Source organism: Oryctolagus cuniculus, chromosome 4 (genome assembly GCF_964237555.1).
Source record: "Oryctolagus cuniculus chromosome 4, mOryCun1.1, whole genome shotgun sequence".
Taxonomy (NCBI): Eukaryota; Metazoa; Chordata; class Mammalia; order Lagomorpha; family Leporidae; genus Oryctolagus; species Oryctolagus cuniculus.
Genome location: NC_091435.1, coordinates 93437475 through 93464987, shown reverse-complemented (window position 1 = coordinate 93464987; position 27513 = coordinate 93437475). Strand labels below are relative to the sequence as shown.

Here is a 27513-nt window from a genome sequence, read left to right as displayed (position 1 = left end):
GAGGGAGGGAGAGACAGAGAGAAAAGTCTTCCATCTGCTGATTCATTTCCTAAATGGCCACAACAGCCAGAACTGGACCAGGCTGAAACCAGGAGCCAGGAGCTGCTTCTGGGTCTCCCACACGGGTGCAGGGTCCCAAGCACTGGGGCTATCTTCCACTGCTTTCCCAGGCCATTAGCAGAGAGCTGGATCAGAAGAGGAGCAGCCAGGACATGAACCAGTGCCCATATGGGGTGCCAGTGCCACAGTCGGAGGCTTAGTCTAGTACGCCACAGCACCAGCCCCACACGTGGCCTTTTATGATCTCTTTCACTTAGTTCTTTTTAAGGTTCATTCTTGATGTAGTATGCTATAAAGTTTCCTTCCTTTAAAAGCAGAAAAGTATTTTGTTATGTGAATATTAGCGCATTTTGCTTATCCATTCATCTCTTGGTAGATGTTTAGATTATTTCCATTCTGTGGCTATTGTGAATAACACTGCTATTACTACAGAACATACTCATATCTCTTTGAGACTATACATTCAGTTATTTTGGATATATACTCAAATGTGGGGTTGCTGACTCTTATGGTAGTTTATATATATATATATATATATTTATATAATCTACATATATATTAAGATTTATTTATTTGAAAGGCAGAGTTACGGATATAGATCAGTCTTCCACTCCCCAAATGACTTTAATGACTGGCCAGGCCAAAGTCAGGAGCCTGGAACTCCATCTGGGTCTCCTACTTGGGTCACAGGAACCAAGATATTGGGCCATCGGCTTTCCCAGGCACATTAGCAGAGATTGGATTGGAAGTGGAGCAGCCAGGGCTCAAACCAACACTCATATGGGATGCTGGATTGCAAGCAACAGCATACCTACTGTGCCACAGTGTTGGCCTCCGAAGTTGCATTTTAAATTTTTTGAATGCTCTCCTTGCTGTTTTCCGTAGTTGTTAGACTGTTTTACAGTCCCACAGGCAGTGTGCAAGTTTCCTTCTCTGCATCTTTGTGAACACGTGTTACTTTCCTTCCTTTTTGTTCTGTAGTAGCCATTCAGATGACTGTGAGGTGGTGCCTTATGGAGCTTTCTCAAAAAATTTTTCTTTTTTAGTTATTTGAAAGGCAGGTAGAGAAAGACAGAGATCTTCCATATCTAGTTTATTCCCCAGATGCCCATAACAGCCAGGCCAACACCAGGAGCCTAGGTCTTAATCTACATCTCCTCTGTGGGTGGCAGGGATTCACGTACTTTGAGCCTGATTCAGGTACTTGAGTACATGCTGCCTCGCAGATGTACATTAGCAGGAAAGTGGAATCTGAAGTGGAGCCAGGATATGAGCCCAAGCACCAATATGGGGTACAGGTGTTTAAGCAGTATCTTAACTGCTGCGTCAAATACCAGCCCCTTCATTGTGGTCTTGGTTTGCTTTTCTCTGATTCTTAGTGACCTTAAACATTTTTTCATAGGCTTCTTGGCCATTTGTATATCATCTTTGGAGAAATGTCTGTTCCATCCTCGATTGTAGGAGTTCTTTCTGTATACTGGATGTTACCCTCTTATCAGGTATATGATTTGCAAATATTTACTCCCATTGTGGTTAATTGCTGCTTTTTAACTCTGTTGATTGATGTTCAGTTTGTCCATTTTTGCTTTTGTTTCCTGTGGTATCATATCCCAGAAATTGCCAAATCCAAAGTCATGAGGTTTTTTTTTCTGTTTTCTCCTGTAAGTTTTATAGTTTTGTAGCTTATATTTAAGCTATTATTCCATTTAAGTTAATTTTGCATAAAGTATAAGATAAGGATCCAGTTGCATTCTTTTGCATGTGAATATCCAGTTTTCTTTTTGGAGAACTACCAAATTGTGGCTATACCATATTATATTCCCCTTAAGCAGTGTACAAGGTTTTCCTTTGTTAGTGCTTATCTCTATTTTTTTCCTAATATATCAACAACTACAAATTTTTTATATTTCTTTTTGTCATGGTAAACTATATATAATATAAATATGCCACTTTATTTTTTAGTGTACAGTTCAGTGGCATTAAATGTATTGACAGTGTTGTACAATCATCACTTTTATCCCTTTCCAGAACTTACTCATCATCCTATAAAGAAACTTTGTACCCACTAAACTGTGGTTCCCCATTATCTCAATCAGTTTGTTTATTCTAGATACCCTATGGATGTGGAATGATGCAGGATTTGTGTGTGTGTGTGTGTGTGTTTATCTGTTTTCATGTTAACTGAATTTTTTCTTCTTCATTTAAAGGTGAAGAATATTTTATTGTGTGCATATACATATTTTATTTACCCATTCTCCTGTTGATGACAGTTGGATTGTCTCCACCTCTTGGCTGTTGTGAATAACACTAGGATGCACAAGGCTTCCACTGTTTCCACCTCTTTGCCAATACTTATTTCCCTTTTGTTTGATAATAGCCATCCTAGTGAGTGTGAAGTGGTATCTCATTGTGGTTTTGATTTACGTTTTTCTTGTGGCTAGTAATGCTGAGCATCCTTTCGTGACTGGTCTAGTCAATTCTTCTGCCCATTATTTAATTGGATCATTTTGCTACTGAATACTGAATTTTTTATGTATTCTGAGTTAATCCCTACCTGATAGGTGATTTACATATATTTTATCACATTTTGTTGCCTTTTTAAAAAGGATTATCCTAAAAAGATTTATTTATTTGAAAGGCAGAGTGAGAGAGGGAGAGGTACAAAGAGAGAGAGATAGCTTCCATCAACTGGTTTATTCTCCACATTCTCACAATAGCCAGGGCCGGGCCACACCAAGAGCCAGGAACTCCACCTGGGTCTCCCCCTTGGGTGGCAGGGGCCCACGTACTTGTGCCATATTCTGCTGTTTCCCAGGCACATTAGCAGGAAGCTGGATCAGAAGCAGCTCAAAACAGCATTCTCATATGGGATGCTGGCATTGCAAGGTGGCTTAACCTGCTGTTCCACAGCATTGACCCCTGCTCATTTCTTTTTCCTTTTTCCTGAACTGTAAAATTTCTTTATGTACTCTAGATACCAGACCCTTACTAGAGATATATGATTTGCAGTTATTTCTCCTTTTTCTATGGTTTATCTTAACACATTTTTTAAAAGAAAAAATTTACCCTTTTAAAAAATGTTTATTTTTATTTATTTGAAAGGCAGAGCAACAAAGAGATTTTCCGTCTCCAAATGCAGGTTCACTCCCCAAATGCCCAAGGCTGAGCCAGGAACTCCATCGAGGTCTCTTACATGGGTTGCAGGGATTCAGTGCTTGAGTCATCATCATCATCATCTGCTGCCTCCCAGGAGCATTTGCAGGAAGCTGGACCAGAAGCAGAGGTGGGACTTGAGCCCAGGCACTCTGATGCAGGATGTGAGCATCCCATGCAGCAGCTTAACTTGCTGTACCACAATACCCACCCCTAAACTTAACTTTTTTTAAAAAAGAATTATTTATAATTTTCATTTTATTTAAAAAAAGAGACAGAGATCTTCCATCTGCCATTTCACTCCCGAAATGCTCACAGCAACCAGAGTTGGGCCAGGCTGAAGCCAGGAGCCTGGAACGAACTCCATCTGGATCTCCCATGAAGGTGGCAGGGACAAAGGTACTTAAGCTGGATCAGAAGTGGAATACTTGGGATTTGAACCAGGCACTCCTACATGGAATGTCAGTATCCGAAGCAGCATCATAACTACTGTGCCAAACACTTGGCCCAAACTTATCTTTTAATTCCATTTTTCCATGTACTTTTAACAAATATACATTTCTTTTTTATTTATTTGAAAGACAGACTGTAAGAGGTCATCTGTCTACTGGTTTACTTCCCAAATGCCTAGAACAGCCAGGTCTGGGCAAGACTGAAACCAGGAACTGGGAACTGAATCCAGGCTTCTCACATGGGTAACAGGAACCCACTTACTTGGGCCATCACCCACTGCCACCCATGGTGTACATCAGCAGAAGCTAGAATTGGGTATGGAACTAGCACTCGAACCCAGGCATTCACAAGTGGCATCTTTATTATTTTTATTTTTTTAATTATTTTTTTAAAAAGGCAGAGTTATAGAGAGAGGAAGAGACAGAAATCTTCCATTTTGTGATTCACTTCCCAAATGGCTATAAAGGGCAGGGTTGGACCAGGCCAAAGCCAGGAGCTTCGTGCGGGTCTCCCACATGGATGGCAGGAGCTCAAGCACTTGGGCCATCTTCTGCTGCTTTCCAAGGCACTTTAGCAGGGAGCTGAATTGGAAGTGGAGCAACCAGGACTCCAACCTACACCCGTGTGGGATGCCAGCATTGCAGGCAGTGGCTTAACCCACCATACCACAATGCTTCCCATCCCCTAATTGGCGTCTTAACTGTGCCAAATGACTGCCTCTGTTGTCTGTCATCTCTCTTTCTTTCTCTTTCTCTTTTTCTTTCTCTCATTCTCTTTCTTCCTTTCTTTCTCTCTCTTTCTTTCTCTCCCCTCCCTCCCTCCCTTCCTCTCTTCCTCTCTCTCTTCTTTTTTCTTTTTTCTGTTCTTTCCTTCCTTCCCTCCTTCCCTCCCTCTTTCTCTCTTTCTCTCTCTCTCTCTCTTTCTTTTTTTAGATTTATTGACTTGAAAGGCAGAGTTGCAGAGAGAGAGATAGATAATTGATCTTCCATCCACTGGTTCACTCCCCAAATGGCCACAGCAGCCGGAGCTAAGCCAATCCAAAGCCAGGAGCCAGGAGTTCTTCCAGGTCTCCCACATGGGTGGGGCCCAAGGACTTGAGCCATCTTCTACTGCTTTCCCAGGCTATAGCAGAGAGCTGGATAGCAAGTGGAGCAGCTGGGACTCGAACTAGCACCCATAGGGGGTGCTGCCACTGCAAGTGGTGGCTTTACCCACTATACCACAGTGCTGGCCCCCTTATTACTTTCTTGATGGTGTTCTTTGAAGGGCAAGCATTTTAATTTTGTTGATGTCCAGTTGTGTTTTTCTTTTCTTTAATTGCTTGTCGTTTTAAGTGTCATCAAGGAAATTCAGTTGTTTAATTCAAGGTCACATATTTATACCTGTATTTTCTTCTGTAAACTTTATGATGGTTTCAGTTCTTAGATTTAGGCCTTTGAATAATTTTTAGTTAATGTTTATATTTGTTATGAGGTAGAAGTTCATTCTTTTACTTTTCCCAGTACCATTTGTTGAAAAGACTATTCTTTCTTCATTTAATTTCCTTGGTACATTAGTCAAAAATCAGTTGACCATAATTGTAAGGGTATATTTCTGAACTCTCAGTTCTGTTCCATTATCTAAATGTCCTTATGCCAGTACCACACTGTCTCGGTTACTGTAGCATTGTGTTGCATTTGGAACTGAGAATTGTTGAGTCCTCCAGTTTTGTTAATATGAAGTGTTACATTGACTAATTTCCTGTGTGGAACCAACCTTGCATTCCTGTGATAAATTTCACTTGGTCACGATTTATAATCTTTTCATATGCTATTTTCCTGAGGATTTTTTCTTTTTTTTAATTTATTTATTTTGAGGCCGGCACCTTGGCTCACTTGGCTAATCCTCTGCCTGCGGCACCGGCACCCCGGGTTCTAGTCCCAGTTGGGGCGCCAGATTCTGTCCCAGTTGCTCCTCTTCCAGTCCAGATCTCTGCTGTGGCCCGGGAAGGCAGTGCAGGATGGCCCAAGTCCTTGGGCCCTGCACCTGCATGGGAGACCAGGAGGAAGCACCTGGTTCCTGGCTTCCGATTGGTGCAGCGCTGGCTGTAGCGGCCATTTGGGGGGTGAGCCAACGGAAAAGGAAGACCTTTCTCTCTGTCTCTCTCTCTCTCTCTCACTGTCTAACTCTGCCTGTCAAAAAAAATAATAATTTTAAAAAAAGATTTATTTATTTTGGAATTCAGAGTTCGAGAGAGGGAGAGACAGAGAGAGATCTTTCATCCACTGGCTCATTCCCCAGATGGCTGCAACAGCTGGGACTAGGCCAGGGCGAAAGTAGGAGTCAAGAGCTTCTTCTAGGTCTCCCACATGGGTGGCAGGGGCCCAAGGACTTGGGACATCTTCCACTGCTTTCCCAGGCCATTAACAGAAAGAAAATGGCTTACCTGCCACACCACAAGGCCAGCCCCTGAGGGTTTTTACATGTATATTCATAATGGGATATTGATAATTTTCTTGTGATATCTTTGGTTTTGATATCAAGGGAATACTGGCTGTATCCAAAGATCTAAAAATGTTACCTCCTGTTCTGTTTTTTGGGAGAATTTGACAAGGATTGATATGAAATCTCCTTTACATTGGTAGAATCCATCAGTTGTAGTAAGAATAGTGTCACCCTCACTCCAAATTCATGTTCACCCAGGACCACACAAGGTTAACTGTATTTGAAGTAGATCTTTGCAGATGTAGTTGGTTACAGTGAGATATACTGCATTAGGGTGGGCGCTTCAGGCAGGGTGTTAACCCACTGCACCACAACGCCAGCCCCTGTTCTTTTTTAATGTAAGCATTCATAGCACTGCTTTTGCTGCCTTCTGTAAGTTTTGGTATGCTGTATTGTCTTCATCTCAGTTTCCTAATTCCCCTTGTGATTTCTTCCTTGGCCTGTTTTGTGATTTAGAATTGTGTTAATTTACATGTATTTGTGAATTTTCCAAATTTACTTCTGTTATTCTTTTGTAATTTTCATTCTTTGTGATCAGAGATCATATTTTGTATAATTTCACTGTTATTAAATTTATTGAGACTTGTTTTCTGGCTGAATAGCCATTGGAATATGTTCCATGTGCATTTGAAAGAATGTATATGCTGGTAGTGGGTGGAGTGTTCTGTAGGTGTCTGTTAGGTCTGGTTGTTAGGACTTCCATGTTCTTGTTGATCGTCTGTTCATTACTGCAGTTGGATTGCTGTTGTCACCAAAAGATAAGTTTATTTTGATGCAAAAATGTTTGAAATCTATGCCTAGTTTTTATTCATAATATGTGTTTTTCATGAAGATTTTGAGGACTCCTTGCCTGTATGGATTTCAGAATTTTTCTTTGCATCAAAATAAACTTAGCTTTTAATTCCATTTCCCACAGAGTTTTTTGTAGGACTTCTGTATATCATATATATATATATATTTTTTTTTTTTTTTTGACAGGCAGAGTTGAACAGTGAGAGAGAGACAGAGAGAAAGGTCTTCCTTTTCTGTTGGTTCACCCCGCAATGGGTGCTGCGGCCAGCACACTGTGCTGATCTGAAGCCAGGAGCCAGGTGCTTCTCCTGGTCTCCCATGCGGGTGCAGTGCCCAAGGACTTGGGCCATCCTCCACTGCACTCCCGGGACATAGCAGAGAGCTAGACGGGAGGAGGAGCGACCAGCACAGAATCTGGCACCCCGACTGGGACTAGAACCTGGTGTGCCTGCACCGCAGGCGGAGGATTAGCCTATTGAGCCGCGGTGCCTGCCTTATATAATATTATATGATATAATATATTATATCATATATTTTCAAAACTGCTGGGAATCTCATTCCTTATTTTCCTCTTAATATTTTTGGTTAGTTTCTTTCTTTTGCCCTAAATGTTATCTGCTTCCTTAGGCAGTCTCAAAACACTCACCTGGAAAAGTTAGTATATCCTAGGCAAAAGAGATTTGCAGTTGGGGAGATACCATTTAGGTTAAATATAGACAGCCTTGCAAATGAGTCTTCCAGAAATCAACAAGTAAAATAGTGACAATTCTTTGGGAATGAGGCTTTGAAAAACTCCACATCTTTTTGTCTAGCTGCCTCTGGTTGTTGCCAAGCTGTACGGGGAATGACTGTTGTTTTTAAGGTTACCTTGTAGCTGGAGAGCTGCAAGTAGGACTGCGGCAAGCTTAAATGCTACCTGCTACTTAGCCTGAGAGCCAGCCATTTTCTCAACTAAATGGAACCTAATTTGCTGCAAACCTTTAGTTAGTTTTCAGAGTTCTGAGAAAGTTGATAATGATTAATGTTGCCAGATTTTTCATGGCTTTTATGAAGGACAGCATTTCTGACGATCCTTTTTTTTTGACAGGGAGAGTTAGACAGTGAGACAGAGACAGAGAGAAAGGTCCTCCCTCTGCTGGTTCACCCCACAAATGGCCGCCATGGCCAGTGTGCTGTGCCAATCTGAAGCCAGGAGCCAGGTGCTTCCTCCTGGTCTCCCATGCAGGTGCAGGGCCCAAGCACCTGGGCCATCCTCCATTGCCTTCCTGGGCCACAGCAGAGATCTGGACTGGAAGAGGAGCGACCAGGACAGAATCTGGTACCCCGACCAGGACTAGAACCCGGGGTGCCGGCGCTGCAGGCAGAGGATTAGCCTGGTGAGCTGCGGCGCCAGCCGATCCTTTCTTTTCACTGGTGTAATCAAGCACATCACACCTGGAGAAGGCAGGCACTGAGTCCGGAGTGCTAAATAAGCTTTTTCTAGAAGTCACTGAGTCAGGAGGAAGAAGGTCACAACCCTCCTGAAAGTGCATACCAACAGAGACCCTCAGCTGTTCCATTTCTTGAAAGAGAAGGAGGGGAGAGAGAGCCAGTATTCTTTTGAGTATCTGCATACAAAGTATGTGCATTATTTTCTTAAGCCTCACTACAGCCTTTATGAGACAGGAACTGCTGTCCTCATTTTACTAATGAGGAAACAAGCAGAGATGAGATGCTACAGACCACAAAGTCTCTAAGTAGCATACCTAGGATTGAGACCTGGAAAGGCCATTCTCTTTCCACTGTGTTTTCCATTTACTTGGTTGTCACTGTGACTGCCTCATTTAATCATGCCTTTGCAATTTGTCATCACTCAGACCTTTTAGGTGGATTTTATTGTCCTCATTTTACAGATGAGGAAACAGGCTGAGAGGACAGGCCTCTTATCTGGTTATGACGTGGGTAGGACAGAGTCAGTTCTGCCAGACTCCTTCACCCATACTGTTCGCCAGTGTGCTCTGCTGCCTTCGTAGGCCTGGGATCACCACACGTCCACTCCTGCTCACCTGCTTCTAGGGACCAGCCTGTGCTGTTTCCCAGCTAAGCAGCCTGTTGTTTGGTGTCTGAAGTCCCAGAGTGACCGAGATCAAAATGAATCTGTTTGGCTACCCATGTCTTGGTAGAAGAATGCTAGATTGGGAACTCTGGCTTTCAGCTGAATTTAGCCATCAAATCATAGCTTTCAGAGCCTCAGTTTTCTCATTTATAACTGGCTTTCTTAATGGGATTTGCAAGGAAGGAAATACCTACATTTTACTTTTCTCATTAAGAAAAATTGCAGTGTGTTTTATAGGGAAGTATAGTGGTTCATAAGGTACATAATTTGTTAGTAAGTACATATATATTGGGTATGTATATTCTCTTGTTTACTAATGGGGCGCCTGATCAAAGATGCTTGGTGACTACTGTTGTGGGAATGAGAGATTTCTGCTGCACTCTGTTCCAGTGCCAGTCATCTGTCATAGTTGGCCAGAAAGGCTTCCTGCACAGGCCAGCGTTGTGCACTTATGACACTGACATCCCTTATGAGAGTGCCAGTTTGAGTCCTGGCCACTTTGCTTCCTGTCCAGACCCTTCTATTGGGTTTGGGAAAAGAGCAAAAAAAAAAAAAAAAGGCCTGAATACTTAGCCCCCTGCCACCCGTGTGGGAAACACCATGGAGGGTGGGGCTCCTGGCTTCAGCCTGGACCAGCCCTGGCCATTGCCACCATTTGGGGAGTGAACCAGTGTGTGGAAGATCTGTCTCACCTCTCTCTGTCTGTCATGCTACCTTTCAAACAAGTAAATACATCTTTTAAAAGGGTTTCTGGCATTTTGGTTGGAAACTTGGCAGTTATTAGTTATTATTACCTGAGATTTGATTATCTTTCCCTTTTTCATGTATTTTCCTAGTTGTAATCACTTAAGCCAGAGATGCACCCTGCTTGTCTGTGTGCTGGGGTACTTTTGGTTTCTGGGAATCGTACATGCTGCGTGTCACCAGTTTGAGGAATTAGAGTAGTATGGAACCAACAGAACAGGCAGGGTAGTTGTTGCCATTTTCAGTCTAGCTGGCAGGATCAGAGACCCCATCTAGATCCCGTTGCATTGCATACATACTTAGAGTAAACTCCACAGCCCTGCTGACCTTTCTGCTCAAGTGAACCTGCTCTTCGTGATTGTGGTCGTTCTCAGGCCTTAGTATTAAGCACTGTATATAACCGCCTAGACCTAAGAGCCTAAGCCCTACCCTGCGTCATAAAGACATTTTAAGTCTCCTAGAGGAGACTAAAGAACTGTAGGCAACACTCTCACTACTGGTTACTGCTCACTTGTAGGATAGACCTCCCAGGGTTCTTTTCTTCCATCTGAGAAGGCTCTGCCTTCCTCTCCCCACTTAACACTGTGCAGGGTTCTAGGCTCCTGACTGGGAGACAGACAGGATGCTCTTATGCTGTGTGTGATACCGTGTCCCCATCCTTTCAACCACACTGCCTATCACCATCTTTTAAAGGATCTAGATAGTTATTTACCAAATATGGTATTAGCTGTAAGAGTCCCCACTAGTGAGACATCAGATATTGGGGGAACCAATTCAATGAAATACAGTAAAACTCCATTTAGTGTACCAGGGAGAAAGAAAGACAAGTAACTTACAAGTCTGTGAAAAATAGTTATTTCTTTTCTACGTAACTCAAGTGGGAGAGCAAAAATTAGACTGCTTAGAAATCGCAGGCTATGGTTAAGAGCCCTACAGAACAAGCAGATATGGACGCCATAGTAAATCCAAGAGACAGCAACTGGCAGGGACTCCACAAAGAATATTCTGTAAAGTAAATCCTCTTACAAGAATGTTGTTGGAAATCAGTCCTTATTGTCAGTGAAGAAGTTGAAAATGCTGCCCGCCTATTGCCTAAAGAGATTGAAAGAATGAATAAGTGCTTAAATTCCTTTAATTCAATATTTGTAAGGAGTTGTACCATTCATAAAATGAATATATTCTTAAAAATTTGTAATTTCTAAGAATAACTTGATTTATTCCTAAAATTAAATTTACTACAATTTAGTGGTAGTTCTAGCAATATTAACTCTTGCAGAAAAATGAAAAATTTACCCATCTCCTACATGTAAATATATTTCAAAAGAAATTAGAAAATTACTTCTGGTTATTCTTGAACCCTTATCAATTATCTTTCTTTCCTTTTAAAAAAAAAAAATTATATGAAAGAGTTACACAGAGACAGAGGTGAGAGATCTTCCATCCACTGGTTTAATCCCCATATAACTGAGGCTAGGCAAGGCTGAAGGCAGCTTCTTCCAGGTCTCCCAAGTGGGTGCAGGGGCCCAAGTACTTGGGTCATCTACCGCTGCTTTCCCAGGCACATTAGCAGAAAGCTGGATTGGAAGTAGAGCATCTGGGACTCGAACTGCCGTCCATATGGGATGCAGTTGTTGCACGTGGCAGCTTAACCCTGTAGCACCACAATGCCAGCCCCATCAGTATCTTTCTTAAATATGTTGACCTTCTTTTAAGAAACATACCACTGGGGCCAGCACTGTGGCATAGCAGGTAAAACTGCTGCAGTGCTGGCATCCCACATGGGTGCTGGTTTTAGACCTGGCTGCTCCACTTCCAGTCCAACTCTCTGTTATGACCTGGGAAAGCAGTAGAAGATGGCCCAGATGCTTGGGCCCCTGAACCCGCGTGGGATTCCTGGAAGAAGCTCTTGGCTCCTGGCTTCAGAGTGGCCTGACTCCAGCTGTTGCAGCCATTTGGGCCGTGAACCAGCAGATGGAAGACCTCTCTCTGCCTCTGCCTCTGCCTCTCTGTAACTGCTTTTCAAATAAATGAATAAATCTTTAAAACAATTTTTTTAAAAAAAGAAGCATACCATTTCTGGTGGAAAAAGTAGTAATGGTAACTTTTCTCTTCGGCTTGGCCATAATCAAACAATAATTATAGATCTGATTATTTATTAAGAAGAGTAAACTGTTCTGAAGAAGTAAAATTTGAATCTGGGTGAAGAAAGTAAGCTCCTAGAGTATTCATAGTTTTCTAGGGATTTCTGAATTTACCAATCCATGCAGTTTTGATACTTTAAAAGCATTGCATTTACTTGCTTTCTTGAGCTCACTCCTCCCTACCCAGCAAACAGTACTTCTCTATAGTTATGACAGAAAATCGTATGCAGGTGGACTTTAGATTAGGCTTTGCTTTTATTTTTAACCTTCCTGAATTATAATTTATTTTGTAGGTATCATAGCTGCAAATGTATTTGTATTCTGTTTATGGAGAGTACCTTCTCTACAGCGGACAATGATTAAATATTTCACATCTAATCCAGCCTCAAGTAAGTCTAACTTATGTGATTTTTTTTATTATTATTTTTAAGGATTTATTTATTTATTTGAGAGGCAGAGTTACAGAGAGGGAGAGATAGAGAGGTCTTCCATCTGCTGGTTAACTCCCCAAATAGCTGCAATGGCTGGAACTGAACTGATCGGAAGCCAGCAGCCAGGAGCTTCTTCCGGGTCTCCCACATGGGTGCAGGGGCCCAAAGACTTGGGCCATCCTCCACTGCCTTCCCAGGCCATAGCAGAGAGCTGGATCAGAAAGAGGCGCAGCTAGGAAACCAACTGGCATCCATATGGGATGCTGGTGCCGTAGGCGGAGGCTTAAGCTACTACACCACAGCAGCAGTCCCATGATTTTATTTTGAAATAGAAATAATAAGAAAGAAATATGCTTTATGTTAATTGAAATGCTGTAAAAAAAACTGAGTTACTGTTGGTAGCCATCAGCAAGATCTCTATGACAGGATGGAAGCTCTTGGAGGACAGAGGTCTTGCCTTTGTCGATAATGGTATGGAGTTTGCAGAAACCCTGTGGAAGATGAGTCTTCTGGGAAAAGCCATGCATGAATTTCAAAATTTTGGCATCAGTACAAACTTAACTTTTAATTTAGGTTTTCAACAAACTTTTTGAAGTACTGTTGTATATCCCAGTTGCCTAAAACATACCTTAGACAATATTTAGATATCTAAATTTTTTAAAAGATTTATTTATTTGAAAGGCAGAGTTACACAGAGAGAGAAGAGGCAGAGAGAGAGAAAGGTCTTCCAGTCACTGGTTCACTCCGCAGTTGGCTGCAACAGCTGGAGCTACGCTGATCTGAAGTCAGGAGCCAGGAGCTTCTTCCGGGTCTCCCACATGGGTGCAGAGGCCCAAGCACTTGGGCCATCCTCGCTGCTTTCCCAGGCAACAGCAGAGAGCTGGATCGGAAGTGGAGCAGCCAGGACTAGAACTGGCTCCCATATGGGATACCAGCACTGCAGGCAGCAGCTTTACCCGCTATGCCACAATGCTGGCCTCTCTAAATATTTTTGATGGATTAAGAGCTGTGATTATTACATGTTTTTCCTTGAGTATATTATATACAGTTTTGTATCTACCATTGAAATAACATCATCCTTTTTTTATAAATTGAATTTTGCCAGAAAAACAAGTTACTTTCATTGAACTGTGAATTTTTTTAATTGATTACTAAGTAGAAAAGATTCATTAAGATAGCTTTTTCCACTTAGAAAAATCCTGTCCTAACCTATCTTATTTAAACATTTAACTATCTGTGTTTTCATTTCCCATGTTTGATTGTTTTCATGATGGTGAAAAGTGTAAAAATAGGTAACTTTCACTGGCTGTGTGTTTCACAATTACAAGACTGTTTTTCTTTCTCTCGTAGAGGTCCTGTGTTCTCCAATGTTGCTGTCAACATTCAGTCATTTCTCCTTATTTCACATGGCAGCAAATATGTATGTTTTATGGAGCTTCTCCTCCAGCATAGTGAACATCCTGGGTCAAGAGCAGTTCATGGCAGTGTACCTGTCTGCAGGTAATAAGCTTTCCCCTCGGGACCTTTGAGAGTGCAAGCACTTCCACTTATCTGCAGAAGGGACAAAGGGAATGATTGCAGCCCGTGCTTAAACTCAGTAAATGCCCATGTTTGTATTTGTTTCCAAGTTGTAGGTAGAGACGTGTACCACAGACTGATGGAGCTGTTGCCATTCTTGCTCTCACTTTGCGGAGTTCCTCATAAAAGAATTGTTTGGGCACGCTTAGTTTTGTATTACTTAGGATAAACGGGAGTCAAGGGTTAATATAGAATTTAACTGTGTCATTTGATTTCTTTAGCTCTGGCCCTGCCCGTTTGTAGATGAATGGTTCCCAGATTCTCAGTTGTCTTGCTCATCTGGCTCTTTATTAAGTAATCTTAAGCAAGTTCATTTTCCTTCCATGTGCTCAGTTTCCAGAAAGCTTTAGATCATAGCTATCCAACATGGATGTCAAGGATTGGATTTGCTTCATGTTTTATTTGCAAGAATATATGTTGGTATAGAACCACTTCCTAGTCATGGTCTTGGCAATGGCATAATACCCTTATTTCAGCTAGGAAGCAGTATTGCATGATTCCAGGCCCTGCATGCTACTAAGTTGACAGTGTGTCAGATTTTACTTACCTTTCTTGTTTTCCAAATTTACTTAATTCCAGCCATAAAATATAAAAATTCATTTCTAAAATTTCTACATTTAAAACAGTATACCTGGTCGTTGTGCTATGGTGATAAAGCACTGAGCTTTGGAGACAGAAGCTGTGAGGTCAGAGCCTATTTCTGCTACCAGCTGTTTGATGTTGCAGAAATAATGAAACCTCTTTGAAGATAACGATACATAGCCTCTCATGACACGAGGTTGTTGAAGAATATCCTTGGCCTATGTGATAAGTGTAGTTCTTCCCCCAACACTAGTTGTGTTGTAGATAAGAGGATCTGTTCAGATGCTGTTAATTACTGCCTCATAGGACATTGGTTTTTAAAATGAGCTACCTTGAGCTCCTATGACATTGGAGCCAAAGGAACCTAAAGGGTTATCTAGAGATCCTGGTTGAGTGTATCTAGAGGACAGCCCAGCAGATTCTGAGGTAACTGGTGACTTTGGGAACTGCTGTCCTTTCTTTGTGTACTAATGAGGAAAATGATAAATGAGAGGTAAAGTGAATGGCTCTGTGTCACTCAGCAAGTCATGCAGGTGGTCAGCCTCATCTTTCCTTTTGAAAGATCTGAAATGATAGGGTAATACTCATCCTAGCACCCCTAGTGTGACCCAGATAGAAACTGGACACTGTTAACCCATGTGGAATGGAGCTAGAGTTGGAAACCATTTTTATACTTCACTTAAGTTATTGAAATGTAACTTATTTCTCAGGTGTTATTTCCAATTTTGTCAGTTATGTATGTAAAGTTGCCACAGGAAGATATGGACCATCACTTGGTGCAGTAAGTATTTCTAATTTAAAATTTTATTTACTTTTTAAATGAATCTTGAAATCATTTTAGACTGACAAAAAGTTGTAAAATTAAAATGAAGAGTTCCTATATGCACTTCACACTACTTTTAACTAACATCTTATAGAATCATACTATAATGATTAAAACTAGGAAATTAACATTGAACAATACTATTGACTAATCTACATCTGATTTAGGATTTATATATTTGTTGTAAAGCTTTTTAAGTTTTAGAGGAAACTTGATCAGGGGCCGGCATTGTGGTGTAGCAGGTTAAGCCTCTGCCTGCAATGCTGGCATCCCATATGGGTGCCAGTTCAAGACCTGGCTGCTCCACTTTCTACCCAGCTCCCTGCTAATGTGCCTGGGAAAGCAGTGGGAGATGGCCCAAGTGCGTGGGTCCCTGCACCCACGTGTTAGACCCAGAAGAAGTGTTGGACTCTGGGTTAGGCCTGGCCCAGCCCTGGCCATTACAGCTCACTCTCGCTCTTCCCCCCCCTTCTCTCTCCCACTCTCCCTCTTTCACTCTCTGCCTCTCTCCCTCTCTCTGTAACTCTGCCTTTCAAATAAATGAGAAATCTTAAAAAAAAAAAAAAAAAAAAAAAAAAAACCTTTGGTCAAATATACTCTTACTGTAATACAGTGCATATAAAAAGGCGTAAGTCAGGAGAGGGCCTAATCAGCCGTTGGAGAATTCTGACTAATTAGAGGTTTGAATCTGATAATGTATCCTACTGAGTCAATACTGAATGGCTCTTGTGCAGGCTAGATTACTGGGTACTGTGCTGTGCTACACTTTGCTAGAACCTGGGATAGAGCCAGTGGGCAGGATGGTTAAGGTTCTTGCCATCAGCCTATATTCCAGATGCTTTAAGGGAAAAAAAAAGTCTTAATATGTTTTCTTTTGAGTAAAATAGCAGATTTCTTGGTACCTGAAAATCTTTGTGTAATTTTTAAGACTATTTTGTATAGTTAAGTACTAATACACTTAATACATAAATTCAGGGTTGCATATTTAAAGGAAGTCTGAAAAGTTTCATTTTTGAAAAAGAATGCTTATGTAAAATAATCATCCCCTAATTTATATCTTCCTTAATTTTGTACATACTTAATTTTCCTAATGAGGCCTATAATAGTCCTGTGACCTACCTGACTTCTTTTTTTTTAAAGATTTATTTATTTATTTTTAATAGAAAACTTTTATTTAATAAATATAAATTTCAGAAATACAACTTTTGGGTTATAGCGGTTCTTCCCCCCATAACCACCCTCCCACCCATCTCCTACTCCTTCTCCCATCTCATTTTCATTAAGATTCATTTTTAATTATCTATATACAGAAGATCAACTCTACTGAATAAAGATTTCAACAGTTTGTACCCACAGACACACAAAGTATAAAGTACGATTTGAAGATTGGTTTTACTGTTAATTCTCATAGTACAACACATTAAGGACAGAGGTCCTACATGGGGAGCAAGTGCACAGTGACTCCTGTTGTTGATTTAACAACAACACTTATTATTGACACTCTTATTTATGATGTCAGTGATCACAGGAGGCTCTTGTCATGAGCTGCCAAGGCGATGGAAGCTTCTTGAGTCCACAAACTCCGACCTTATTTAGACAAGGCCATAATCAGAGTGGAAGTTCTCTCCTCCCTTCAGAGAAAGGTACCTCCTTCTTTAATGGCCCCTTAAAAGATTTATTTTATTTATTTGAAAGGCAAGAGTTAGAGAGAGAAATCTTTTCCATCTATTGGTTCACTCCCCAAAGCCACAAAGGAGGAGCTTCTTCCAGGTCTCCCACATGAGTGCGGGGGCCCAAGGACTTGGGCCATCCTCCCCTTCTTTCCCAGGCACATTAGCAGGGAGCTAGATAGGAAGTGGAGCAGCCAGGACTTGAACCGGTACCTATATGGGATGCTGGCAGTGCAGGCTGGGGCTTTAACCTGCTGAGCCACAGTACCGGCAACCTACATGATTTGTCATGAGCCCCTTTTTTTCTCTTTGAAATGTTTGTTTTCTATATAAAATTTGAGTCTGGTATAATTTGTATGTTTCAGTAGCATTCAACAACTGAGCACCTGTTATATGAAGACAGTAAAGATGAATTGGAAGAGGACTCAGATTTTTAGATTATTGGGTAGAAATGTTACACTCCTAATGGACACTAGAGGATGAAAGTTCCCCTAGAAGATTTTCAGGGTTCTAAAGTGGGGAGGCTTTTTTTCACTAGTTGAAAAGATTTGGGAGTCCATTTTTTCCCCTTAATATTTAATTATTTAAAAGGCAGAGATATTGCATCCACTGGCCACAAGTGACCCCTCCAAATGGCCACCACAACCAGGGCTGGGCCAGACTAAGCCAGTAGCCTGGAGGAACTCCATCCAGGTCTCCCACATGGGTGACAAGGGCTGAGCACTTGGGCCATCTTCCACTGCCTTCCCAGGCACATTAGCAGTGAGCTGGATCAGAAGTGGAGCAGCTGGGACTTGAACCAGCACCCATATGGGATGCCAGTGTTGCAGATGGTAGCTTAACCCGCTATACCACAGTGCTGGCCATAGGGAGTCCATTTTGGTAAGCCTTGAACATCTGTTTTTTAGATAAGAAGCTGAATAGAGCATGACAATATGGTATTTGGAATTTGAATGAGGTTGAATCCCAGCTGTGCCACTTACCTTTGATTTCCAGGACACATTACTGAACTTCTCTGAACTCTAGTTTTCCCCATGTAAAACGAGGTTAACACCATCTATTTCTGATTTGCAATGCAGGTGTGTTTAGAGGGGTTCGCACAGTAAGGAGCGCATGGGGGTTCTGGAAGTTCAGACCCCCTAGTAGGCCTCTGCTAATAGCACCCTGTCTGGGAGGGCCAGGGGTGCCAGTGACTGCCTCTCTCCACTGACACCACACTGGGAAAGATACGGGATTCTAGCTAGGGTGGGAGTCCAGGCTCTCCTGAGCAGGGTCTGACCAGGTTTTTTTGAGAAGTTCTTGTCTAAAGGTTTTCTGTCTTGCTGGCATTTGGGTGTGAGTGGACCTACTTTGTACATACTCATTGGTAAAAGCAGAAGGCTCCCTAGAGCCAGTTCATTTAAAAGTTAAGATGCAAAAAATCTACAGGTAAAAATCATTAATAGATTTGAAGATTATATAGGTACTGAAGGTTATAAATCATATGTGCCTATTAATTACAAATATATAACAGAATATATAAACATTCTTAATGGATGGAGCCAGGGTTGTGGCATAGCAGGTAAAGCTGTTGCCTGTGACATAGGCATCCTATATGGACACTGGTTCGAGTCCTGGCTACTCCACTTCTGATCTAGCTTCCTGCTAATGTGATTGGGAAAGCCACAGAAGCTGGCCCAAGTCCCTGGGCCCCTGCACCCATGTGGGAGACCCAGAAGAAGCTCCTGGCTCCTGGCTTTGACCTGGCCCAGTCCTGGCTGTTGGGGCCATTTGGGAAGTGAAGCAGCCAATGGAAGATCTCTCTGTCTCTCGGTAACTCTGCCTTTCAAATAAAATAAATCTTTAAAAAAAAAATTATTGATGGAGAGCAGAAGATTTTCATCTTTTTTTTTTTTTTTTTTTTTTTTTTTTTTTTTTTTTTTACAGGCAGAGTTAGACAGTGAGAGAGAGAGAGACACAGAGAGAAAGGTCTTCCTTCCGTTAGTTCACCCCCCAAATGGACGCTACGGACAGCGTACTGCGCCAATCCGAAGCCAGGAGCCAGCTGCTTCTCCTGGTCTCCCATGGGGTGCAGGGCCCAAGCAATTGGGCCATCCTCCACTGTCTTCCTGGGCCACAGCAGAGAGCTGGCCTGGAAGAGGGGCAACCGGGACAGAATCCGGTGCCCCGACCAGGACTAGAACCCGGGGTGCTGGCGCCACAGGCAGAGGATTAGCCTGGTGAGCTGCGGCACTGGCCAAGATTTTCATCTTTAGCATGGATGCAGGATATGCTTGGATTAGAGTTTCTTGACTGCCTGAAAATAGCCCTGAAATGTATATATGAGTGTGGTTTCTTTCTAAGGAGAAAGGGTCCATTTTCATTTGATTCTTAAAAGCCTTTGACTAGAAAAAGTGAAAACCTTTCTCTGCAGGGTAGTAAGCCCAAGCATATGTCAGAAAATAGGTTGTGATTTATTCAGACATATAAATATACTTAAATATGTATAAAGGTCATATTGAGAAAAGTCTGAGAAAATTAATCTGCCTCTTTAAATAATTTACAATAAAGACAGTCAGTTGTAGCAAAGAAACTGGGTTTTCCTGAAATTGCACAGCTAATGACACTTTCCTCTGATAGATGGAGAATAATGATCACTTATGGAAAAGTAGTTCAGGAGACTTCACAGAAGTTTAATGTTTTCATATCAACTAATTAAATTATATTTGCTTCATTTGGGGGAAAGTATAACTTGATTGGTTTTTTCCTTCTAGAAAATGAGATTTCAGCTTGATTTCTTCTGGATTTCAAGTTTTTTAGATTTTATTTGAAAATAAACCTGGGATATTGAAGTTGTGCATACGCCTTGGAGCCCAGAGGGTGATGGGCTGCTGTTCCCTCTTCCCTTCAGATTCTGCAGGGTGTTGACAGCTACTCTGCCTAATGCAGGGTGTGCTGGTGGGTTTGGGGCAGATGCTGAAGACCAAGTCTTCCAGGATAGTGTAAATATGACTGTGACATGTTGTACCCCCGGAACTGTGGCCCAGCATGCTTTGTGAGGAAATAAGCTTCCACCTTCCAGGGTGGTCGCTGTGCCTCATTTAGCATGTGGAGCAGGGAAGGGGGAAAGTTGAACAAATGATGGAAGCTGTGCAAGTGTGCGTGTGTTTCCACGTAAGCAGTTACCCCGCTTTTTTTTTTTTTTAATCTGTTATTTAAAAGTCAAAGCGACACCGTCCATCCATTGGTTCACTCCTCAAATGGCTGCAACAGTCAAGACTTGGCCAGGAGCCAGGAATTCCACTTGTGTCTCACATGGATATCAGGGACTCAAATACTTGGGCCATCATTAGCTACTACCCAGGCATGTTAGCAGGGAGCTGGATTGGTAATTTCTAAAACATTAATCCTGTATTCTGAAGTACCTGCTCATATAGAAGAAACCACAAAAACAGTAATGAAGAGAGGTAGATGGTATTTAAAAGAGTTATTTATTTATTTATTTGAAAGGCAAAGTTAGTTAGGAGGAGAGACAGAGAGGTCTTCATCAGCTAGTTTACTCCCCAAATGGCCACAACAATCAGGCTGGGCCAAGCTGAAGCCAGGAGCCAGGATCTTCCTCTGGATCTCCCACATTGGTGCAGGGACTCAGGCACTTGGGACATACTCCACTGCTTTCTCAGGCACATTAGCAGGGAACTGGCTTGGAAGTGAAGCAGCCAGGACTCGAGATGGTACTCATATGGGATGCTGGTGCTGCAGGCCTTGGCTTTAACCTACTGCACCACAGTGCTGACCCCAAAGGGACTTTCCCTTTTAATTTATAGGGCTCCTTTTAAGAATCATTTTGCAGAAGCCTGCCCTTGTGGCATAGTGGGTAACTCTGCCATCTATGACACCAGCATCCCATGTGGGCACTGGTTCATGTCCTGGCTGCTCCACTTCTGATCCAGCCCCCTACTGATGGCCTGGGAAAAGTAGCAGAAGATGACCCAAGTATTTGGACCCCTGCCACCCATGTAGGAGACCTGGATGAAGCTCCTGGTTCTTGGCTTTGGCCTGGCCCAGCGCTGGCTGTTGTGGCCAGCTGGAAAGTGAACCAACAGATGGAAGATCCCTCTCCTTCTCTCTGTCTCTTCACCCCCCATGTCCTATAACTTTTGAATTAATAAATCTTTTTTTTAAGTCATTTTGGGGCAGCACTGTGGTGCAGTAGGTTGGGCCTCTGCCTGTGGTGCCAGCATCCCATGTGTGCTCCGGTTCATGTCCTGGCTGCTGCTCTTCTGATATGGCTCTCTGCTATGGCCTGGGAAAGCAGTGGATAATGGCCCAAGTGCTTGGGCCCCTGCATCCACGTGGGAAAACCAGAAGAAGCTCCTGGGTTTAGCTTGTCCCAGCTCCAGCTGTTGTGACCATGTGGGGAGTGAACCAGCAGATGGAAGACCTTTCTCTCTGTCTCTCCCTCTCCTGTAACTCTGCCTCTAAATAAATGAATCTTTAAAAAAAAAAAAAAAAATGGCAGGAAGATATTTTGTGGAATGTACCCTCCCCAGAAGTGTTTTGATTTTTAGAACTGGCTAAGATTTGTCTATGTGAACTTAGCTAGAAGACAGACTTAAGTTAAAGCGCCCACCTGTCTGCTCTCTCCCGTTCTGTGACTGCACTGCATACTCCAGCTGCACTCACGTCTCTGCATTCCTCCGTCATGCTGAGCTCGTTGCCTTCCAGGCCTGGCTTGTGCTGTTTTTCTGCCTATTGCGCTTCCCACCTCCTCCTCCTCTTCCTGGCCACCTTCCTAGCCAAATGTGCTGTTGCTTGTTAACCGCAGGTCCCTCCGTGTGCTGCCCTAGCATACCGCGCTTCCCGCCGCAGCTCACCGTGTGGCGTTGTCTTTCCTGTGCTGCTGTAAGCTCCGGGAAAGCAGACTCTGTAGGTCTGCTCACTTCTGTTTCTCTAGCATCTAGCATAGTAGGAACTCCAGTATTTGACTGAGTGATTATCCTGAGAGGCCATGTAAAGTAGGCATTAAGATCCAAGTCCTTGAGTAGTCTACATGCAAACATGTCTGACATTAAGAAAAGTTAGATTGGTATCATTTATCCAGAAGATAGCTCACGGGCATTATATACTTAGACTATGTAGCAGCCAAGAAAAACACATACAAGAAAATTAAATATCTCCGCATTGATGATAACCGTTCATCTGTAACAAGAATAGTTGATGTGTTGGCATAGGTTCTGGCTTTTGGTTTTATTAGCGTTTTATTCTGTAGATGAGGTGATTGGGAGAAGGTCTTGGCAAGCAGGCAGCTCTATGTGTCCCAGGGAGGCTGTGGGGCAGGCAGAGCACAACTCCAGGATAACCTCTCAGAGGTTTTAAGGACAATGTTTAGTTGCTTTATAAAACTGAATACAAATTTCACGTGAAACCTGAAGATAAAGCCCTGTGCTTGGAGGAAATCCCACACACGTGGCCTTCTTTGGGCAAATTCATGCTCTCTGGCTGGGGAGCTTTGCTGGAGAAGCTTTAGAAGCTGTTTCTCGGGCATTAACTGAAGCGACGCCCGTGGCACACCTGACGCTGTCACACCAGCCCAGGAAGCACTCAGCTCGCTGGTGTCCGCCGAGCGGCCCTGTGGTGGCCTTTCCGCTGTCCCGGGACGACCTGGAGCCCCTTTGCCACACACGCTGGTACCTGGGAGTTTTTCAGCTTTGTGCTCCCCTAGAATTGGGTGCCGTAGAAACTGTGAAAGCCCCATTGCTTTAGCCTGGTAGCCACTCAGCCGTTGCACATGACATGTCCTGTTCTTATCACTGTGTCACTTTGCAGTCCGGCGCCATCATGACCGTCCTTGCTGCTGTCTGCACCAAGATCCCTGATGGGAAGCTCGCCATCATCTTCCTCCCCATGTTCACCTTCACAGCCGGCAATGTAAGTATCGTCAAGAGTGAAGTACCGGGACAGCAGGGATGTTTTTACGTTGCCTGAGTCCTCGCCCTTCCGTCGGAAATGTCAGTGCTGAGGAATCAGTGTTGTACCACTTCTCTTTTCTCTTGCTGCCTTTCAGGCCCTAAAAGCCATTATTGCCATGGATACAGCGGGAATGATCCTCGGATGGAAATTTTTTGATCATGCAGCACATCTTGGGGGAGCTCTCTTTGGAATGTAAGTTTGAGTGTAATTGGTTGCTAACCTGCTTCCTGGAGTCTGTCCACCCCGCCCCACCCCTGGAAGGCAGAGTGGGGCGCTTAGCTGTGTTCTGGAAGCAGGAGCAGACGGGGAAACCTCAGGGCAGTTGCTCTGGCCTCAGCTCTGTTCACCACATGAGGCTGGGCCTGAGTGTCAGCCCCGCCCCTGCCGTGGTGCTTTGTGGACGGTCTGTGTGCGGTCTGTGCCTTTGTGTTACACCTAACCTAAGTCGCTCCAAATCCCGGTGCTTCCAGGAAGCTTCCTGGCCCCTGGTCTGTGCTGTCATCGCCTTTCCCCACCTGTGGGCTTTCTTGCCCACCTCTCCCTTGCCACTGCTGCCCTCCAGCCCCTTAGGGCTGGGCAGCCATGTGGAGCGGCTGGAGCCCCTCACCTGGCTGTGCTGCAGGCCTGGACTGCAAACTAAGGTGGGCCACTTGAGCACACAGGCGCTGAGCAGTGACCTGCCATTGTCCCTTTGTTAGTGCACCGTTTCACGTGGAAACGGAGGCGAGGAAGCGAGCTTCCCCAGGCCGAGCAGCTCTTACGTGGCAGAGCAGAGATTTAAACCCAGAGCCACAGCCCCCTGCACCACCACCATCGCGCCGCGCCGCTTGTGTACAGCGACCTGTGTTACAGGAGCTTCACTGGTGCGTCAGATAACAGGGCTTTATGTGAAACAGCAGTTCTGGAGCAGCTTCCCGGGACTCCCGGAGCCCGTCTGTCTGATGGGCACGGTCCCGGAAGGCCTGTCTGGTGTAAATGCTGCCTTTTGCCCTTACTTTTACCTTTTTTTGCCCTTTGACTTTGTTTTAAGACTTTGCCCTTTTACTTTATTTCATGACAATGGAAAACTCAAGTTTTATAATTCTAAAAAAAAGGTAAGAAAATCTATTCTAAGTGAAGCGGTTGTGCCCAGTAGGCGGTGGAAGTAAATGCCATTATGCCATTTATAATTCTCAGGGATGATTAACCAGTAGCATGGGTGGGCTCCGGCTCCAACGGCAGCACATTATAAATAGTAGAAAGTGACCTGGTGTTACCTGTGAGACACAGAAAGACTGGTGATGAAAGGCTTCTGTTTTGGGAACCTGAATGTATCTGGATCCTTCCCATGTATTCCTAAGGGGTCCTCTCCTAGGAGATCCTGATCCCTCTGTACTATAATCAGATGGCCTTTCCATTCTGGAAGTTGGATCACAAGGATCTAAAAGGTGGAGGAATCTTTTTCTCTTTGCTGTTTCTGATTTCAGCTTGTCTTTTCACTAGATCTCTGTCAAATCCAGAATTCATCTTTTCCGACATCTTTCATCTAGGTTTAGATATCTAAAATATTTTCGAAGCTCCCTAATTTTGTTGTCAGTGGAGATTCTGTCAGTGCCCACCTGTACATCTCCTTCATGGTATGTCCCTGACCACGTGGTGTGGTCTTCCTGTTGCGCAGTGAACAGCTGCTGTGTGGTAAGCCAGCTGAGCTCAGAGAATTCTGTAAGCGAAGGGCTCAGTCACTACTCATTTCACTTACGTAAGGAAACTGCTTACAGACGGCAGCCTGTCCAAGGTCATGCAGCCAGTGATTGTCCCCCTGGGGTTTCAGACAGCGCTGGGCTGCTGCACTGCTGGGGCAGAAGAGGGCGCCTGGGCAGCTGGGCGCTGTGGAGCATTTTATGGGGTTCGGTTTAGTGAGACCACCGTTTACGTCTGGGCTTATGAGTACTCAGAGCAGGGTACCTGTGAGGTCAAAGTTCTTGACTCTTCAAGGCCTTGGAGTGAGTCAGATAAAAAGATACTTTATTAATGGGTATTTCCTGACAAGAGATTTTCATTGATTTTTTTCAGTTGCATTTGAATCTTACGGTGATTCATTGTTTTTCTTGCTCTAAATTCACCAGAGAATTTTACTTTAGTCCAAACAATTTTGTTATATGCCTATTAATGAATTCTTATTTTTTTAAAGATTTATTTTTATTTTGAAGAATTACAGAGGCCGGTGCCGCAGCTCACTAGGCTAATCCTCCGCCTTGCAGCGCCGGCACACCGGGTTCTAGTCCTGGTCGGGGCGCCGGATTCTGTCCCGGTTGCCCCTCTTCCAGGCCAGCTCTCTGCTGTGGCCAGGGAGTGCAGTGGAGGATGGCCCAAGTCCTTGGGCCCTGCACCCCATGGGAGACCAGGATAAGTACCTGGCTCCTGCTTCTAAGTGACCACTTAGAAGTGGATCAGCGCAGTGTGCCGGCCGCAGCGCGCAGGCCGCGGCGGCCATTGGAGGGTGAACCAATGGCAAAGGAAGACTTTTCTCTCTGTCTCTCTCTCTCACTGTCCACTCTGCCTGTCAAAAAAAAAAAATAAATAAATAATAAAAAAAAAAATAAAAAGAATTAGAGAGAGGTAGAGACAGAGAGAGAGGTCTTCCATTCGCTGGTTCACTCCCCAGATGGCCGAAACAGCCGGAGCTGTGCCGATCCGAAGCCAGGAGCTTCTTCCGGGTCTCCCACGTGGGTGCAGGGGCCTGAGCACTTGGGCCATCTTCTACTGCTTTCCCAGGCCATAGCAGAGAGCTGGATCGGAACAGGAGCAGCCAGGACTCGGAACTGCACCCATATGGGATGCCCGGGCTTTATCCCGCTGCACCACAGCGCCAGCGCCTGAATTCTCATGTTAAAAATGCCCTTTTTGTTTCTGTAAATTTCCTGATTATTTGTTTTTTGTTTTATTTTTCAGAATGTTAGTGTTGACTGTATTTTCATAATCAGATTCTAACTGTATTGACTGGTACAAATCAAGCCCTTTATAATAGAAGATACATGTTCAGAACATTTAAAAGAACATCAAAAGAAATCCGAGGCAGCTCTGAGCGTTTTTCAGTCAGGTGTCTCCAAAATGCAGAGGTCAGCAGAATCTGTCCTCTGCGCCAGGGAACATGCAACCTGGAGACCAAACCCTTCCACAAGCAAAGCTCTCAGGCCCCCGCCCTGGGGCGGAGAGGTGCCCCTCAGCTGTTGGCGGCCTCTCGCAGGGGACCCGGCTCACAGAATACCCGCCACGTGCTGCTGGCTAGCGCGGTGCTTGCGGCACGGCCCCGGTGCCAGATTGAGCCGGGGATTCCTATGTACCCGAGCAATTAGAAGTAGCAACCCGAGTGCCTCAGCCTCCCCAGCGCTTTGCTTCAGGCCGCTGTGAGGCATCGTTGCCAGGAGAACGGGGCTGGGCAGAGTGGGGGGTCCGCTGGCCACCCCAGGTGTGGCCAGGTGAAGGATGACTGGCGTTGTGGGCTGCTACAGCCCACCGGCACTAGGAGCTTCCCAGAGAGAGCGGGGGTTTAGAGGCAGCCTGTCCCTGAGTGGTCACTTAGAAGCTGTGAGCGCCCTGGGCAGTTCACGTCCTCTCGGGAGTAGTCCCCACGTCCACAGTGCTGAAAGGCTACTTCAGGGCAAAGTGCGCATGTGCAGGGCGCACGCGCTATGGGGCGCTCACCCCTCAGCCGTCCTCCTCCCCTCTGACACACGGCCCGGGCTGAGGCTGCCATTCACTTCAGAAGCTACTCAGCGGACTTGGAAGCTTCCTAGTATATGGCAGCGACATTTGATATAGAAAAAGTCAGCTCAGTGTTGTCATGGTGCTCCCCGTGTGACATCCTGGTTCCGCATACGACCTGCTTTGTTTTTCTTTTCTCCAGATGGTACATTACTTACGGTCATGAACTCATTTGGAAGAACAGGGAGCCTCTGGTGAAAATCTGGCATGAAATGAGGACTAACGGCCCCAGAAAAGGCGGTGGCTCTAAGTAAAGCTGGGGCCGGACAGGACGGTGCATCTGGCCCGCGCTGCCTGCCCCTGAGCCCGGCGTGACCCCGATGGACGACGCCCAGCAGCCCAGCCTCCCCAGCGTCCTGTCCCGTGTTCCTCTCCACTCCCCGTACGTGTCTTCTTAGGGAATCACGACAAAGTGAAATAAAAGTTTATATCTCTAGTTTGTAAACGCAGGGTGCGTGCTGCTCTTTGCGAGCGCGGGGCTGCTCTGGCCCCCGTGTTTGGAGCATCTGACCTGGTTGGAGTGTGGGCCTGGCATGCCTGTTGGGCACAGGCCGGCTGGGAACGCCGTGGCCCTCAGGCACCTGTGTGCTGCGCTTCCCACCGTCCTGCCCGCCTTGCTTGGTTGAGTTGAGAGCCGAGAGTACCTTCTCTCTGGCACGGTCTGAAATAGCCGCAGCGCTTCTACGTTTCCCCAAGAAAGGTAATGCTTTCTGGCAGTGAGTGGCATGTACAAGAAGCTATTTTAAGGTTTTGCTTTCTAGGTTAAAATTGGAGCTAAATTTAAGAGGTAGAAGGCAGTGACTTAGATAAA

General features: G+C 44.3%; 1 protein-coding gene across 4 annotated transcripts in view; it reads left to right on the top strand.

Moving 5' to 3' along the window:
• PARL (presenilin associated rhomboid like) overlaps positions 1 to 27147 on the top strand; it is a 50397-nt gene extending 23250 nt beyond the window's left edge. For 2 of the 4 annotated variants that reach the window (XM_051818882.2, XM_002716489.5), the window contains 6 exons: positions 12216 to 12311; positions 13704 to 13853; positions 15224 to 15294; positions 22815 to 22916; positions 23053 to 23150; positions 26845 to 27147. In XM_051818882.2, coding sequence (XP_051674842.1) covers positions 12216 to 12311; positions 13704 to 13853; positions 15224 to 15294; positions 22815 to 22916; positions 23053 to 23150; positions 26845 to 26956 — 629 coding nt within the window. In that variant the 3' untranslated portion in view covers positions 26957 to 27147. The remainder of the gene's footprint in view (positions 1 to 12215; positions 12312 to 13703; positions 13854 to 15223; positions 15295 to 22814; positions 22917 to 23052; positions 23151 to 26844) is intronic. The other 2 variants (XM_051818883.2, XM_051818881.2) reach the window with 1 other exon arrangement.
• Positions 27148 to 27513: the final 366 nt, after the last annotated feature.